This window comes from Epinephelus fuscoguttatus, linkage group LG6, assembly GCF_011397635.1.
Source record: "Epinephelus fuscoguttatus linkage group LG6, E.fuscoguttatus.final_Chr_v1".
Taxonomy (NCBI): Eukaryota; Metazoa; Chordata; class Actinopteri; order Perciformes; family Serranidae; genus Epinephelus; species Epinephelus fuscoguttatus.
Genome location: NC_064757.1, coordinates 18444070 through 18462609, shown reverse-complemented (window position 1 = coordinate 18462609; position 18540 = coordinate 18444070). Strand labels below are relative to the sequence as shown.

Below are 18540 nucleotides of genomic sequence, written 5' to 3'. Positions count from 1 at the left end.
TTTTTTTATACTTCCTGGTGCCAAAGTTTCAGTCAGAGGGTCTGTCTTTTACTTTGCCAAGGAAGGTAATAGTTTTTTTTTTATTCTGACAAACTCTAACAACCTATCCACACTGGAGTCAGGCGTGTTTTAAATGGGCTTTTCATTCGTTTGACAGAGCAGGTACACTTTTGTGCTTTTAAGCAATGCAGCTGTCCATACCAGACACATAACAGCTTGTGCTTCTCTTGTGCCCTCGGCTCCTTTTTTTTGCTCACTCTTTTGCTGTGCAAGGTGTAGACAAGGTGTTAAAAAAAAAAAAGTGCCTTCATTTGTGTCACAGGAACATTATCATCCTTGCTGATTTATTCCATTAAGTGCTCTAGGATAGTTATCACAAAATGCAATTCACAAAGGGAGAATGTGAGGAGTCTTTTTTAGTTAAGTAATTATCCCAATGTCTCAAAATGGATATGCTAATAATCACAAGGTGAAAATGCTACAGATATCACACCTTTGGCTACACATTTTCTCAAAATTGATAAAACATAGCATATGTGTTTTATGCATTTTCATGTGTTTTCACATTCACATATCACTGATTAGCAAAACTGAAGGATTTAGTACGTCTTATTGTTTGTTTACTGAGAGACTTTGTCAGATGCATCTACAGCATTGCATTAATGCACAGAGATTCATATTAAAAAACAAAGTGCTGATGATGCACACACCACAGCATGCCACAGTAGCCTAAACAGGTGGAATGTTAATGTCATAGAAATTTACATATTGCTACTATATCATTAATTATACCTTCTACACTGATGCTACCTGATCACGTATGTATCACTGTGTGCCTTTTTCTTCAGGTTCTAAAGTCACTGGATAAGATGTATGCATTGCAATGATACTGAGCCTCTACCTGCGCGTTTACCTGCAAACACTGAAACTATTGCTTTCAGCAGGAGGGACATTGTTGTTCAGGAAGCTCAAGGATGAGGGTGTACGTAGCCATAACACAGTCTATGAGAGAGACAGAGTTCCTGAGTTCCTGTGTTGTTGCAGCAAGTTAAAAACCAATGTTCTTACAGTTATGCTGCATCTCAACTCTGCGAATAAAGAGAGCGGAGACAAGCAGATTTGGCTGAGGGGGAATGTGGAGTGATGAGGTTACAATCTCTCTGTCTCCCTGTATGTGTGTGTGTGTGTGTGTGTGTGTGTGTCTCTCTCTCTCTCTCTCTCTCTCTCTCTCTCTCTCTCTCTCTCTCTATGCATCTTTCACTACAGATGCAGCCAGTGTGGTGTGATGGGCTTGGGCCTCCAGCAGCAAACCCCACTCAGACTCACTTCATTACTCCAACTCCATCTCCATTCGCCCTCCTATCAAATCACCCGGAGAGCCTCTCGATGTGACATGCTGCTAACATCACATCTAAAGCCACGCTTCAGACATATGGTCGCTCTACCATGGCTGCAAAGATTGATACTGTTACACACACATGCAAACACACACACGCTCGCATGGTGATAAACAGTGCATAATGTTAATTCACACAAATACAAACCTATCCCTCTCTGCACTTTTTCTCCTCACTCTAAGCTCCTCTCTCTCATCCGTTCCTGTTCTGAGTGAAAGAAGGTACTTGTAGCCACAGTCATGCCCCAGATGATAAAAAAGATACAACAGACTGAGGGAAGAGAGAACAACTGTAGTGTGTCGATACAAAGCAACCTTTAGAACCACATTTTCCATTTTTCTATTTCTTATATGGGCAACGGGTCTTTTACTTTGGTGCTAACAAAGAATGTGAACGTCAGATTTTTCTGTAGGAAAGGCAAAGACCGCAGAAGATTAAAGAAACTGAACAAGCACTGTGTTTCTTTTTATGATGCAGAGCTCTTTCAGACAATGATGGCTTAAAAACAGTAATTTAAAGTTTAGAGAGGTGTCCTGAGTGTTCAGACAATGGTGTTCCAACACCGGGATTCAGCAAATTTCATGGCTTCCACGGGCTTTCCATTATACCTCGGCAAAGCGCCACTCGCTGCTGAAATTACAGGCTGTCTAGCTCAACAGAGTTTTATGGTCATTTCAGCCACTCAGCCCCCAGGGAAGTGGCAGGGGAGCCCCCACAGAGGTAGACTTCTTTCAACCAACCTGACACTTTAAACACAGTGATTCGGCTAAGCGCTGAGTGCCTGTCCATCCAGCTTGGCAGTAATAGAAAACTAATGGCTTTTTTATATGGATTCTTATTCCTATCACTTGATGCCCGTGACAAACAATGTGACTCAAATCAGATGAGTGTCAGTCTTGGAAACCATTTCCTCATGAAGGAGGAGGGGCAGGAGGAAAAACAGTTATCAGACTCCAAAGTCCTCTGATAGCTTCCTCTCTACATTAAAAACAACAGTCTATTGAGAGTCCTATCTGGTTTAGAGACTTCCCCTCTGTGCTCTGTCTACAAATATGAGTTCTTCTATGGATGATAATTTCTGTTAAATGTTACGGCTCTTCACTCTTATCACTTCCCTCCGTCTTCAGCCTAGAGAGGCTTTAGAAACCATATCTTTCACTCGTCTACAGAAAGCATAACAATAACCATGACACAATAGCTGCCAACATAATAGCAGTTACATGAAGCACAAATGAGGGGAAACAAAAGATGTTTCTCTATGCTATGCTTTTTTCCTCTTCCTTGTCTTATCCTTTTCTGTTGTGCTCCTCCCACCTTATCTCCCCTCTCCTCCTCTCCTTTCCTCTCCTCTGCTTGCCTTCTCTCCTCTTCTCTCCCCTTCTCTCTTCTTCTCCTCTCCTCTCCCATTAATGCCCTGTTGTCACCATCATATAAACTGATTGTCATTGTAGTCGTAAGTGCTTGTGTGCAAACTCACGGCGAGATATTTGACCCTGGTTCAATCAATAGGACTCAACAGCCTTGTGTGTCCTTTTGTCACTTGATGTTAAATGCCAAAGCAAACAGTGAGTCTTGGCAACACTGACATTTAACTATTAGTCTGTTTCGACACTCAGAATTTTCTGCATTGTGCAGCACGCTTCATTACATCATAACAATTATTATGAAAAGCCTGACAATACTGCTCTGACCTTGTGAGCGGAGTGCTATGAATATATTTTGATTAAAAGGGCGCAACATGTGTCAGTTATTTATTTATTTATTTTTTCCACTAAAAGACACTCTTATGCATTTTGCTCCCGCTTTCCCACTTAAATTTCTGCTGGTGACCCGGAGACAGTCTCTTTGTTGCTGTGGTCAGAGTTGATTGTCCATTTTACCCGCAGCTATTTTCTCTTGAACGTGCCTGGATAGACGCCTGCCTTTTCTGGCAGCACTGTACTCATTGGGATTCCCAGTCAATACTCTAAAAGGGCAACGTGGACAGATGGCATTCAGTCAAAACACAAGGCAGTTTAGCTTAGCTGTCACATGACACAACCTTTCGCCCCCTTACTCAGCAGAGAATTGAAACCAACAAAAACTGTCTGGTGACACAACGTCCCCTGCATTCTTAAGCAGAAAATCCAAAGTAAAAAAACATAAAACAGCAACAATCTGAACTTGCATTTTCATTCAATTAACCCACTTTTTGTTTTTATTTTGAAACAGTTACTTATGCATGATTGCAATGTTTGTTGTTTGGTGACCAGAAAATTGGCTCGCAAGTCAGTGTTTCTTTCACTTTCTCACTTTCTCCCACTTTCTGTCTGCGCCACCCGCTGCAGATTTCTCGCAACCCCCTACTGAATGTTATGTCATTGGGATGAATGCTAAATCAAGCGTGCCACATGCAAAACCCAGCGCTGTGTGTTTGGTAAGGGGGCGAGTAGATTATTCAAGGTTATCTGAACTCCCTAAATACTCTCTGAACAAGGCAAACAGCCCTCCCCCAGACAAAGTGTACATGTCAAACAAATGGATGAACTGTCCCTGACGAAAAAAAAAAAAGCAGCAGAGTTAGCAGTACGCTGCAGAACAGTTAATTAAACAGCTGTTAGTCACATATCAAATAGTTCCATGAGAAAAGTTTAAAGAAAGGTACAAGCCACAGCTATCAGTGAGACTCCTTAAGTACAAAGAGAAGTTCAGAGAAGGAAAGATGAAGAGTGAAAGAGCAGGCCCTAATTGACACAGTCAAAACCATACATCTACCTCACTGTAGATAAGTCTGAAGTCCTATTGATAATGTTTGCATTAATAATAGATACGGTACTGTTGGCATAAGAGATTGTGAAGGAAAGCATGAGGCCTATGGAGTAATGACTGCAGTTTTCCGCTGTACTATGTTCCCTTAGAGATTACGGTTAGGAAAGTAAATGGGCATATACTAATCCATGTATTGGAATTAAATGCACAACTCTTTCTTTCCACCTCCTGTCCTATCCCTCTCACTACTCGACTCTCTCTCTTTCTCTCTGTTACTTTCCTCTAACTCCGTTTGCCGCTCTCATGTGTAGCCAGCAGGCTGAGCACGTCTCCACTGAAGCTAAGGCCTGATTAAAGCCGCACACTGCAGCAAACTGTACTATGTATGAGGAAAAGGTCACCAATTGACACATGCTTCGCTTGCAAAACCAGAGCTTTGCACTATCAGAAAAAGACACTTCACTTTGATAACTTGTATTGTAACCACGGAGACAGAAACAGTCAAGGTATCAACTTCAGCGCAGATTGTAAAGGTATCAGAGAAATCCTGTTGTTTGCTTTTATACATCTGTCATTGTGGGGGAGCACCATTTTCAGACCTTGAGAGCGAGGACAGTTCGGCCAGTCCCTGTCTCTTCATAAGGCTGTTTGAGAGTTGTTTTACATCAAAGAACAGATAAAAGTTAGGTTTAAATCTGTACTAATCATTCAATATTCTTATATTAACAATAGATCAACTGACTGTGTGTAAAAGCTTGTCTGCACAGGAGGCATTTCAGTCCCATTTTTCAGTCATCCATCTCACGTGTCTGTCAGAAGAGATATGCTTTTATTTTAATCAATACAATTGTCTACACAGTACTGTGCCTGAATGCATCCTGTGTTGAAACTGATGAAGGAGTGAAGCTGCTGCGGCTCTGGTAACTTGCTGCTTTCTCTACACATGCCGGGTAAAGTGAAATGTAGCATGAAATAACAAAAGAAAAAAAAATTTACCGCCTCACAGTCATAGGTGTAGAGTTTGGGGGGGCGGAAACACCCCCCTCAAAATATTTAACATGAAAGTAGCAGAGGACTTTTATTTTGAAAAAAAAAAGGACATTTTCATCATAAATTGATGCAGAAAAAGGCACAAATTGCATAAAAGCTCACCAGAATGCAGGAAATTAAGTGTTTAATGCTCAAAATTTTCTGGCGGAGGATTCCCATACCTCATTTTACATGTTTCCCCCCAGTATTGAAACAACACCTATGCCCATGCTCATGGTTGCATGCCTATGCCAACCGGTCAAGTTGCTTTTTAAATCCATGTCTGTTTAGACTCATATAATATACATAATGAAGACTTTGAAGGAATTTATTTAAAGATATTAAGTGTATTTTTTTGGCGAAATGTGGATGCTTCAAACACATTTGTAACCCAGCAGTACAGAAGATCTATCCATTCAGCACAGTGTGAAGGTTGGCACCCAAAATTATTGCCACAAAGTCAGTATGTGAGTTATGACATTGAATTATAGCCTGAAAAGTGTTTTTGCAAAAAAAATATGATGTCACAGTAAAGTTGACCCTTGACCTTTTGGAATATAAAATGCCATCGCTTTTATTTGTGTGAAATGTTGACATAATTTCCATATGAATTATTGAGTTATGACCAAAAACATGTGTTGTGAGGTCACAGTCACCTTTGACCTTTGACCACAGAAATCTAATCAGTTTATCTGTGAGTCCAAGTGGAGGTTTGCGCCAACGTTGAAGAAATTTCCTCAAGGCGTTCCTGAGATGTCATGTTCATGGGAGTGGAGTGTACGGATATACTGACAACTCAAAAACATAATACCGTGTGGAGGCATAATAAATAAATAATAATGAATCCATCTTGAAGGTAAGGGTTTAGGTACCGTATGTAGATGTGATGATTAATGCCTTCTTCACACATACAGAGAAAGGCTGTCTGTTGCCTCTCATGAGTCTATAGCTTCAGGCGTATGTGGGTTGAGCATGTAATTTACATACTCAGCTCTGATTATGCACTTACATCCTGGTACATTTCCTGGGAAATTGTTTTCAATGAAGTCAAGTCCTGGTTGCTCATTAAAGCTACAGTACATCACAGAAAACTGACCGTATGTGTGAACGTGAGGGTTAGTGAGCAGGGAATACACTGAGGGTCTTCACAAGTTCAACAGCACAAAGATTTATGTGTATGTTAGTGATTTTGTGTGTGTGTCTGTGAGAAGGAGAGAGACTGATGATAAAAGTGCAACAACAATCCTGATTTCTTTCAGCTGTGTCTCAGAGGCTACAGAGTAATGCCATCTGGGCCAGTCAGTCTGCTTATACTGTCCCCCCTCAGTGGAGGCTGGAGTTGTCAGATACAACAGAGCAGACTGTTGATTTAGGCCAGCGTGTGTGTGTGTGTGTGTGTGTGTGTGTGTGTGTGTGTGTGTGAGAGAGAGGGTGTGAGTGAAGGAGAGAGCGAGCAGAGCACCCTGTGAGTTTTCTGTGAGCAAAGGCGACCTGCTGCAGAACATCTCCCAAACTGGGTCAGGTTACCTGCAAGTGATCGATTGTCTCTCAGCTCCCCACTTTGATAACCAGTGGCCAAAGAACTCAATCAAAGGGCACCCAGTGAGCCCGAAGACCAGGGGATATTAATCAAAGATAGAAGTGTTGCATTGATCCTCAGACAATCAATGTGGTACACATACATACAACTCAATGCTATTTGGCTTAGGCTTCACTGGGCTTGTGTTATGTGAACTTACATAGAAACAGATAGGGAGTTTATCTGCTCGCATACATGCACACACACATGCTCTCGCTACCCAAAACAGCACTTCCAAATATAGCCCTATTGTCACTCTGTGGACTCAGCAGTCCCATGTGAATAGATGTTGGATCCATTGGAGGGATGGTGAGAACACAGAGTGGAGAAGCTGAGAGGAGAGGAAGTGAGCAGAACACCAAAACAGCAACAAACACGGTTTTGTTGTCTGTCATACATCTGTGTTTTTTTCTCAGCTTGTGCAGGATTATGGAAGGAAATAACGCAATAACTGCAGCAGAAGTACAACCAGATGTAAGAAACAAGAGCTGCAACATATAATGCTTGTTCTCCGTCCATCCACAGACCCTAGCTCTCTAGAGTATGTCAACAATTGCCTCCACAGAGACCAGTGAGGGAATGAAGTATTCCAGTGCAATATGCCACCTAAGCCCAAGCCAAAATTATATATTTGAAATCCTTTCAAATATTTATTTTTTGTTTGATTGAGCTCTGGGCTCCACCTGGAACAATCTGAACAGTCTCCAAAGGTGAAATCACAGCCAATCTGGCATCCAATGTGCACAAGGTAAAACTCAAAAAAGAAAGTATTTCAAGGCATTTTTCCTGGTTTACAGCAAGGAACTGCTGGCCTTTCAAAGTCTAAAATGAATAATGAACTAGGTGAGTATACATTTTTAAATCCGTTTTGGCTTGGGTGTGTTTTGAGCCGTGACCCTTTCTTCATCAGAGTATGTTGCAGCGAGCTAAGCTTGTCTTTGAGATGGCCTGCAGAGTCTGCTGCAGAGATCCATAGCTGTGTGACCAAACCACTGACCTCCAACCCGCTGCAGTAGCTTTACGGCCCGGATCGATTCTGCGACCCTCCCTCCCTCTTCTCCTCCCCGCTCTTTCTCTCTCTCTCTCTCTCTCTCTCTCTCTCTCTCTCTCTCTCTGTCTCATTATCTCTCCTTCCCTCTCTTCCTCCTCTCATTCCCTCCTCTCTCGATCGGTCCCTTGTGTTAAAATGAAATAGGCTTGGGCTAGCTGTGTATCCCCTGTTTGGAGTCAGGCGGGCTCCCCCGGGGGAGACAGGCCTGTCGTTGAATGATCTTCCTCTGCTTTTATCAACACATCTCTGCGATGGGGAAAAACAGAGCCAAGGAAAAGTTTCCTCTGGTGTTGTACTTGAGTGTGCTGTGACTTCAGTGTTTAAAAAGTTTTGGAAGGGCTCTTTCTAGGGATGCTCAATTGCATTTCTCTCCGAGGCTGCACAAAACAAACGCTAATCTGTGGACTTTGTCTCCATTAGCACGACGAATACGTTTTAAATTCAATTTGCTTGTACAGCACACTGAAGGTGCAGAACAAATTAAGAACATAACGCGTTGGGTAATGCAACATCTCTATAAATTATCAGATCAAACAGAATAATAAGTCAGTGTTGCCAAGGTCTTTGAGGACATACAGCTGTCCTGTGATGATGCCTGACATCATGTGCCAGACGGAGGACACAGAGACAGACAGAGGACAAAGACACAGACAGAGGACACGTTACGAATGTCTCACAGGATGGTGTTCATTGTGAACACCCCCCCACGGCAGGATAAAATCACCAGTCAGAGAACATTGTCAGCCCAGCACTGACCAATGACATCTCAGTTTAATTGAATCGTAGTGACACTCTCTTGCATGGCAGCACTTATTCACTGCAGGAGAATTCACCACCCAAACAGTAGATTATTAGAGTCACGTACAGGCTCAAAGTGGTTGTGTGGGAGTGTGTGAGTCTGTGTGTGTGTGCTGAATGGTTGTTGGTCTGCGGGCCAGTGTGTGTCCGCACTGTATGAGTGTGTGCGTGCTCATCGAGCTGTTGACCTCAGCAGGGCATTACGCAGCCACAGATAATGAGCTTTAACGTTCTATTTCATCTTTCTCAATAAGGAGGTACACAGCAGACACCTGGGGGCCTAAAGGTCAGAGAAAGCAACTCAGCCTGAAAACAGATTACACAATGCAGGCAAGCAGGTAATTATCAAGACAATCATAAATCGGAGAGGAGGCGATAGAGTTTCCCTACTTTAGAAGCATGCTGGTTGGATTTAGTGTTGGTGGAGAGGAATTGGGTTTTTGCCATTAATGCTCAGCCTCAGAGGCTGCTACCTCTATAGAAACGGGATGAATGTGACGCACCACAGATATACTTCTTACACAGAATCGTTGTGCGTGGCACAGCAAGACTAATTTGAATTTCATGTGACTGTAAATCATTCTTGCTTTTTACAGAAGCAAATAATTCTGGTTTTATCTGAATGAGAGCAAAACAACAAATAATATAAAAGTGGTACAAGATGTTTTCACACTTAGATTAGTGCTTTTTATGACTCATATTGTGAGACATATTCATTTTAGCGCACAGAATATGAGTTGATTGACTGATGGTTATTATGTCTGCCACAAATTCACCAAATTCAAACTGGATTCAAATCCAAACCTGTCACATTAAAGCAAACACTGACAATAATTGAAAGTTCTTCTCTGAAGAAGCGGCTGGTGTCTAATTTTCAGGCAGTTACTGCAACTAACGAACCAGGAAGTGTGCAATCATCGCCCATGACTGCTGAGGTTGGACAGCTACTTGGAGCATTAAACCCACAAACTCAGTCAAGACCCATCACTGATTGTCACTGAATCGTATCAGCTGCCTAATCATCTGTCACACCGAGACATGAAAAAGTAGCCAAAAGTTTCCCATTCTTATAATTCACACATCGTGAGTATTATTTTTAGTAGTGAGCTTTCAAGGGTCTAACACTTGGTCGAACTCCATTAGGCTCATTAATGAGCTTTTAAATGCTTAGAATTATTCAAATGTCCCATATTTTTTATGCTATTAGACTAATGAACGCAGAGCACGTCCTCCTCATCCAGCTGGATGTGATGGCCAGACACAGCACATGTGGTTCTGGGGGGGAAAAGATCTTGACAGCTGATTTGGCTGATAGTACAACCGCTGTGTTTTACCTGCTCTCAGCAGCACTAACACAAGGAAACATGTCACGGCTGGGTAGGTGTGAATTGAATCCGGCCGCTTGAATCCAATAGAGGCCCCATGCAGCCAACGTGATCCACTAATGTTTTGTTCAGCTTAATTGAGCGTTGTCCCTTCAACTTAGCCTCACATCTTCATCCCGCGTCTAATAGCCACAGCTTCCCCGAAAGTCTAATTACTTCACTGGCAAAGTTACAGCAGAGAAATATACAACTTTAGGATGCCACGGGAGGGAGGAAATTGCTGTCAAACAGGAACTCTCTCTAACACAAGGATTCAATTTTCTTTTTTCTCATTTTCCATGAATATAAGAAGATGTTAATGAATCTTCAGATGCGTTTGGCCGGAGCTCATCTCATGCACACAGCACTTATTTCCGTCCATCAACCAACAAAACCACAAACATGCATGCGCATAAAATCAAAGTCTGCCCTGTCTTCCCTACCTACCCCTACCCCTACACTACACATACACATACAGGACACTCTTTCTTTGCCCTTTATGTACCAAAGCCTCCCACCCCCAACCATTTCCTTTTCCTTCACCTGCAGAGAGCATCCTGGCGGCAGACCCTCCGTAGCTCCAGACAGTTGGGTTTCTCCTTATCTTTATAGGAGCAATCGGGCACGATTGTCTGCCTGCGTCGTTCGGCGCAGCCCTCACTCTGGCAGGGGCAGAAGAGCAGCCGGTGGCTGTACTCAGGGGGCACACGGTCCAGGAACAACCTTAGTGCTTTATGGCAGCGCTTCTTGCTGCACGCTTCACCCTTGTTGGGGTCCTCCTTGCTGCAGGTAGCAATGTAGGCGGAGCGTTGCCTCTTGCAGCTACCGTTGAGGTTGCAGGCTTTGGCCGCGTCAAGACAGGGGTTGCAGTTTCTCTCTGCATCAAGACAGTGGAAACCTTTTGGGGCCGCTGTGAGCATTCCTGACAGAGAACACAAAGAAGAGAAAGAACTCAGTGACTTCAATCAACCTGAAGGGAAAAAGAAGTGTCAGACATAGCAGATACACTTGAAATAGTCCTTTGTCTTATTATATGTATTTCCAAAGAGGCATGAATAGTTTGAATTTCTAATGCTTTTTGTGATTGTTAGTATTTCAGCAAACACAACCTGGATCACATACAGTCACAACAGATGGATAAAAATCTTTCCATTGATCCTCTGACTCAACATCATCAGTCAGATATAGTTTGCGGTCGGCTCAGCTGCAAAGTACAATCAACAAATACAACAATAATCCTTGCATCTCTACCCGTCGGGAAGTTCATTGCAAATGTTAGACTTGAACAGTGAAGGAGACTCTTCAGTATCACCCTACAGTAAGCCACAGGAGGGATGCCTGCAGCTTGCCCGCATCCACTCTAACTGAATTATTGATTCAGTCTGTTTCAGACCTTGAGTGAAATATGAATGAATTAAGCGATGATTCCAAATTGGATGTTAATAAATTATTCATTTCCAGGTAATACTATGATGTGATTATAATATTAGTGCATTATTAAGCTGTCGTGGCAAGTCGATTTCCATACATATAACACTCAATACAATGCTTTTGTTATTTGACGTTTCCAAGTGGTGCATCTCCTAGATAAAACCAGGTAAAGAAGATGTTTCAATTATGGAACTAATGTAAATGTAGATGGGAGTCCTTGGGAAAATATGGACAAAAATGCTTATTCGTGTGAATATTGGTCAGTAGAAAACAACACTAAATACTGTAACATCTGCCCAAAAAATACTAAGCTCAAGGACTTGGCAAAGACTCCATGCTGTAGTACATGCTGTGCTGTAAGATCCACTTGTTTGGATGGTTCAAGTACAAGATTAAGTTCTCTTTATATATATTCCTCAGCATAATCACAAACTGAAACATTGCAATTACCCCTCAGGCTGCATATCATATTTGTGAAAAACAGATTATGTCATTAGGTGTATCTGGGTGTTCTGAGATACTGCACATACCACAGTGGCAGTAAAAAAAACACACCTTTCTCTGAGATATACCGGTAATAAAGCAGGATCATGTTCACTTGTGGCACCCCTCTCTTGTATTCAGGCTATATTAGAGAAGTTAACCTCCCTCCCCTGTAGATAATGATATTTCAGAGGTCGTAGCGGCATGGTGACACCCAGAGAGATTCATCTCTTATTCAACAGAACCAATCTCACTCTGTGTCTATCAGACGGCCTGGAGCAGGAAGAAGACCATTTATTTTAGAGGGCTGTGCTGGAGATGCTGTGTTGTTTCCAAGTGGTGCATCTCCTGTTATAAATCCTAGAAATGGGGATACATAGAACACATCACATCACAACGGTGGGAGGGATAAAAAATAAACAAACCACCAAAATTAATGATTTTGTGCGTTTCAGATCACGTCAGATAAATCCAAACTGGCTGCCACTGAAGGATAGCAGAAGAATATCGAAACTTCACTACAGAGAGAGCGAAAGCACACTTAAACTAGCTTTCCGTTAACCAGGGATTTCATTTAGATGTATCAAGGTTAACTGTAGCCGGCGCTCTGATAAACAGGCAGAGGCATGTCCTGAGTTCAACAGATAAAGGTGTTCAAAACAGTGCTGTCTGTTTTTCGGTGTTTGTCACAGGTCACCAGGGAGAACCTTTCCTTTTTCACTCAAATAATAAGAGCCTTAACTTTCATGACTCTTATTAGAATAAGACATAACTGTATCATCAATTGAAACTTGTTTATCCTCGCACTCTCTGAGGGGAGAGGATAAACGATCCACAGCAGATGTCTGGCAGCAGAGCAAACTCAGTCTTGTTAGTGTAAGTGACTGGAAAGGCAGACAGAATTGCGCTCAGATCACATCTCAGATTCACTTATGCGACAGTAACAAACATCAGACCTTAAAGGCAGGATGTGAGACAATTAGTCGACCTCGTCAGGAGGGAGCGGCTTGGCTAAGCTGTGATTACAATGAGACTCAAGAAGAGAGCTGACTCTTGGCACTGGGCATGAAGAGGCCGAAGCAGGGCCAAAGTTGCACTAAAGTGGGCCAAGCTTGGCTGAAGCGGGCCTGAACGGGGGCAGAACGGTCCAGCTGGAGGAGAGGTTAGCGGGGCTGCTGTCCAGTGGTTCAGGCTACATTACATTGATGGATTGCAGCTCCTAAATCTCCCCTGGCCATCTGCAGGCTCTAATGTGGGCCACTGGGGGGGTCCAGGATGAAAAGAAAATAGGAGAAGGATGAGCTACTAAGATTTATCTGACCAAGCAGGGCTGAAGCCGCTTTTGAGGCTGCAGCGATGGACGGGTTTTTACTACCTCTGATTGGGGAGCTGAGATTGAATTTGGTGCTCAACCCAAAAAGATGTCCTGGGGCGAGCATAAGACACAAAGCCCGCTTGATGGCTCTGACGTGCTTACACACAAACAGGATGACGGCAAGAGCGGGCGGAGAAGAGAAAGGAAGCAAAGAAGTGGAGATGGGAGGGGAAATGTGCAGTATTGTGTTACAGAGTTATAATTGATTTTCCAAGTGCATTACAATGAAGGTTTTCAGCAAACATATTCCACCATAATGCGAGGAGAAAGGGGTTGATAAGCTAATGATACGAGACGTATAAAAATGGAAAAAGCTTTAAGAGGGGAGAGGAGACTTGAGCAGTTGATTGCAGCAGCTGATCATGACAGATAGAGAGATGAAATGAGGGGACGCAGACTCACAGATTGGACAGCCACTTACGCAGACATGTTGGAGAGCTTTCAATTAATCCAGTCTCATTCAGGAGAGATGTGCAACTCTTGCTCGGAATAATTAACCCAGCCCATCAGCAGTGCAATCAACAGCTCACAGCATCACAATAGTTTACACGAATCTATCAACTTATACCTTGCTGACTGTTGTACTATGCATTCATGAGCAAGCGAGGCACTGACTGAATGAATGAACAGATAGATGGGCGGGTGGCTGCACTGATTGATTAATGGATGTCATAAACACAGCACATCAGTGTCACTAAGTGCAGCAGAAGTCATAAATAACGTTTTTCCCATTAAATCTCAGCACCTGTTGGCTGCAAAATAAACTAATATGAATGTTTGCGGAGTTTTTTTTTTCTTCAAATGAATTCAGGGAATACAAAACAGGGATTCACAAAAAGAGTTTCAAATGGTCTTCTGTTGTTTACTGAAAACTGCCTCATGTGCCTCGGAAAATGCGATCTCATAACTGTTTAGTCGATGTCAACAACAGTTAAAGCATCGCCATTGCTTTTGGTGATCCCGTCGTTTGACTGTAAATAGGCTTTTAATAGGGCTCTCTACTCTATGGGCATCATAAATTAGACCCCACTGATGGCAATGTAGTGGAAATAACCGTCTATTCTTCCCGCACATATAACACACACGGGAGAGAGAGGAAGAGAGGGGAAGGAATAACGAGAAAGAGGTAGAATGTGAGATAGGAGACACCTATAGAAAGACAGACGGAGAGAAACAGAAAATTACACAAGGCGTATGTTCCGGAGAGAGAAGAGAAAGAGGGATAATAACGAGAAAGAGAAAGGTGAGGGAGGTGGACGGAGCACGTTTGAATGAGTGGAAGTGGATAAAACGTTCACGTATACTGTATCTGGATTTTGATGGGGTTTTTTTCCTCAAAGAGTAAGGGATCTTCTTTCCCCAGTAATTGCTCTCTGTCAGCCTAATTTGAATTCTGCATTTCATATATCATCCCATACTCAAGGGACGCTGCGCTGCAGAGGGGAGTTCAGCCCAGGTTAGGAAGAGGCTCTTGGCTTCGGGTCTGTTCTCAGTAATTAGGAAAGGTGCCAAAGTTTGGATTTAATACGGCCCTGGGTGAGCGTGTGAGAGCTTGTTAGGGAAGTCTTTAGTCCGGACCCTGAGGAGCATGTCAAGCATTTCCGTGTCAAAGGGCTCATCAGTCATTAGCTCTGTACACTGTGTCGCTGGGGGGTTTCCAGAGGTGTGTAAGAGGGTACACTAGATCTACAAAATCATTTCCCTAAGCCTTACTGAGCGAGTTCGACATATAGACGTCATCAGAGGCAGACCGGCAGAGTTCATGAAGTCCTCTGTTCTCAGGGATCAGCTGAATTTCACCTCTGAGCATGATATTATTGCTGCGAAATGAAGCGGCGTGCAGATGAGAGGGAGAGAGAGTGAGGGGAGATGGAAGTGATGAGAGAAGACTAAATATTTGTATGTGAGAATAAATGCGTGTGTGTGTAGGTGGGAGGGGGGTGTCCAAAGGAATTTTAAATCATTGTAAACACACTTCTAAATACTTGAGCTGTTTATGAGCATCTGCCTTCAAGTTTCAGCTTCCTCTGGTGATATTCAAAGCTTGAGCGTCCTCAGTGGCCCCCTCAGTCTTAATATGCATACTGTTTGGCTCCTTCAACCATCACTGGCAATAATGCATAATGTATTGAAAATAATCTAAAAGGATATTTATGTCTTGTGAACATACACAATGTCGATAATCTGCTTTCTTGTTCATTAATGGCGCAAGTACTAAAAACTAAAAATACTAACAAACTGAAACAAGCAACATGTCCTGTGGATTATTCACTGCTGTTTAATTTAAACTTGTTAGAGGGGGGGGGGGGGGGGGGAAACGCTGACTATAACAAAGGTTCTCAGATAAGTGAGCTTCGAACAACAGCTCTCATTACTGACCCACAGAGAGACAAGCTAAGGCTCGGCTAAGGGTAAACTGATTAGAAAACACAGAATAATGAAGCATATAAACAAAGTATTATAAATACACTGGCACTATCACAGGAATGCACAAAGCCAAGCTTGCACAAACAAACACAGGCACAGATATATTCAGAAGCCCAAAAACCGTATGCATGCTAAAAAAAGATCTTAGTGTTTGCCTAAGTAATAGTAATTGTTATGAGACAATGTAAAAATGTCAAACATTTCAACAGCATGCTGAACACGCCTGTTGCACTGGTCCTTTTTTCCCCAGCTGTAGAAACAGCTTTCTGGATTTAATTGGATGGTGGGCACACTGAGCTGAGAGCTGAGAGGTGAGAGGCTTAGTGCTGAGAGTTAGAAGGTCTAACTAAGGGATGTTAAACTTAATTCCTGGAGGGACCTCTGAGTGCAGGATTCTACGCCGCCCTCTGCTCCTAATAAGTTAATTAGCTCAGCGCTGGGTCAAGAGAACAGAATACATTTTACGTGGGGCATATTAACAATTACAGTTAATGATATCTTTGCATGCTGTTCGTAATATGGAATTCATTTGGGCTTTGATAGGGGTCCTGGTGCATTGTGGGGGAAGGTTTCTCTTCCACATCCTTCATACATGATGTCTTATTGATTGGAGTCGAGGGCTATTGACTCGTGCTGCACACCAACTCTGCCATGAAACCAAGAAAACAATGGTTGTGCAACGTTACGCTACGAGCATGGACAGAGCTCTGTCATGGGGCTCTGCATCCAGGCAAAAAACACAGGCTGTGGTCATGTATTCTTTGCACATACACCTACGAAAAGTAATGCACCACAATTCGTATAGAAACCACATAACTGTGAGCCAGTATATCGTGTATAACCAAAGCAATCAGGAAGGCTTGAATCACATGACCAATGTGCCGATGGGAGTGAAGAAGGAAGTAGTATAAAGAGGCACATAAGGAGGCAGGCTGGGGTGTTGAAAGGGTCAAAAAACACAGGACTTTCCCCCAGGAGACCAGGGTTCAGGACCATGTGAAACCAATAACTGACTTACATACATCGTCACCATATGTCTTTCCCAGTCCTCAGCCTTATTTGTTGTGCTGTAACTCATAATTTCATATCCCACTCAGCAGATGCCATGCCCCCCATGCCAAATCAAGGCTAAAATCCTGAAACTGAAAAAAAGCGATCTGACAGTGACAAAAGACCTCAAAGTGAAAAAAGGTCTGAATCTGAAAATAAGGGCTGAAAACACAGTAATCTGAAAATAAGATCTCAAATATCAAAATATATATTAAAGTCACATCAACAACAACAACAACAACAACAAACTTGATCTATTCAAAAGAATTCAAGAACTTAATCAAAATTATATCTAACCTTATTTTTTTTTCTACACTAATTTTTAGTTGGAATACTTTGTTTGAATGCCGTGTGATTTAGATCCATCTCCCGAAACCTAAGCTATGTAATTTATCTTTGCTAGATCTAGCCTGCATAACTATCCAACCATGTTTTTTTTTCTCAAACTAACACACAGTACCTAAACCTACCTAAAAATCAAGCTTTTAAAATGTAACAAACAAAGTTTTGGACAGTCTGACAAAAACAAGCAGTTGAAGACATCATCTTGCACTCTGGAGAATTCTGATTAGCAATTTTCACATTTCCTCATATTTCAAAGACCAAACAAGTAACTGATTAATACAGAAGATAAGTTGCAGCACTCCTCTTTATCAACAAAGGATTTCTGCATACATCAAACAAACTAGTAGCACCACACCAGGCACCAAATGTGATTCATTTTCTGAACCAACTAAACTTGGTGGGGCGAGGAGGTGTCTGTCACTGGCAGGTGTGGGGCTGTAAACAAGACAAATGTGCCTTCCTGTAGCATCTCCATGCTTCATACTTTTGTTTGATTTTGTTAGTTTCCCCATGGTGGTTGGTCCAATCTGATTAGAACAGGGAAAATATGCATTATTATTACTTAATATGCCCTATTCTTACAGCAACTGAAGAGGTATTTGGGTAGAGAACTTATTATCAATAGATTTCCTCTGGGAAAGACTCACTCAGCACTCCCTATCATTTGAAGATTTTTCAAGCTGCAAAAAGTTACATACGTGTGTGTTTCTTTTTGCAAGGCTAAATGTAGCCAAGCTTTCCCCTGAAGACAATACTCCTACTGGAAATATCCCTCAGTGTCAAATGAAGACCATAGATGTATTATCGGATGGGCCTACTGGGCACAGGCCCAAAGTGTCAGAGACCCCCTGGCCGTCACTTGTAAAATCTCAACCAAATTAACATGTTGTGACCTGGTAGAGACATCAAAAAAACACAAAGAGATGCAAAGAAACTACAAAGAGACACAAAATAACTACAAAAAGACACAAAGTAACCCTAAAAATGGAATAAAACATGCAAAAATAGGCACAAAGTGACTACAAGGAGACACAAAATTACCAAAAAAAGACAGAAAAAGACCTCAAGGACACACAAAAAAACTATAAAAACGTCAAAACAACAAAAAAGAGACACAAAACGACCAAAAGTTACACACACTTACCCACAAAAACCCCCACAAAACTACCCGAAAGAGTCACAAATCATCTACAGACACAAAGTAACCAAAGAGACACACATGACTACATCAAAAAAGAGGCGCAATCACCATAAAGTCTGTGTGTGTGTGTTTCCAGGGGCCCACTGTCTCATAATTTACCCATGGCGAAGACATACCGGGGGAGTTTTGGTTCAAGCTGGACAGCTAACTTTACAGAATTTATCCTTTGGTGTTTTTATGAACATGTAGCAGCAGACTAAAATACATTTTTGTGTCTCTCCTTCGAAAAGATTACCACTGTAACTGAGGGGAAAAATCCAAT

The 18540-nt window shown here is 42.3% G+C and overlaps 1 protein-coding gene across 1 annotated transcript in view; it reads right to left on the bottom strand.

The window, feature by feature from the left end:
- Positions 1-18540, bottom strand: part of LOC125890690 (GDNF family receptor alpha-2-like) — a 55821-nt gene that overhangs the window by 16928 nt on the left and 20353 nt on the right. The window contains exon 4 of the mRNA XM_049579445.1: positions 10510-10888. Within this exon, the coding sequence (XP_049435402.1) occupies positions 10510-10888 (379 nt within the window). The remainder of the gene's footprint in view (positions 1-10509; positions 10889-18540) is intronic.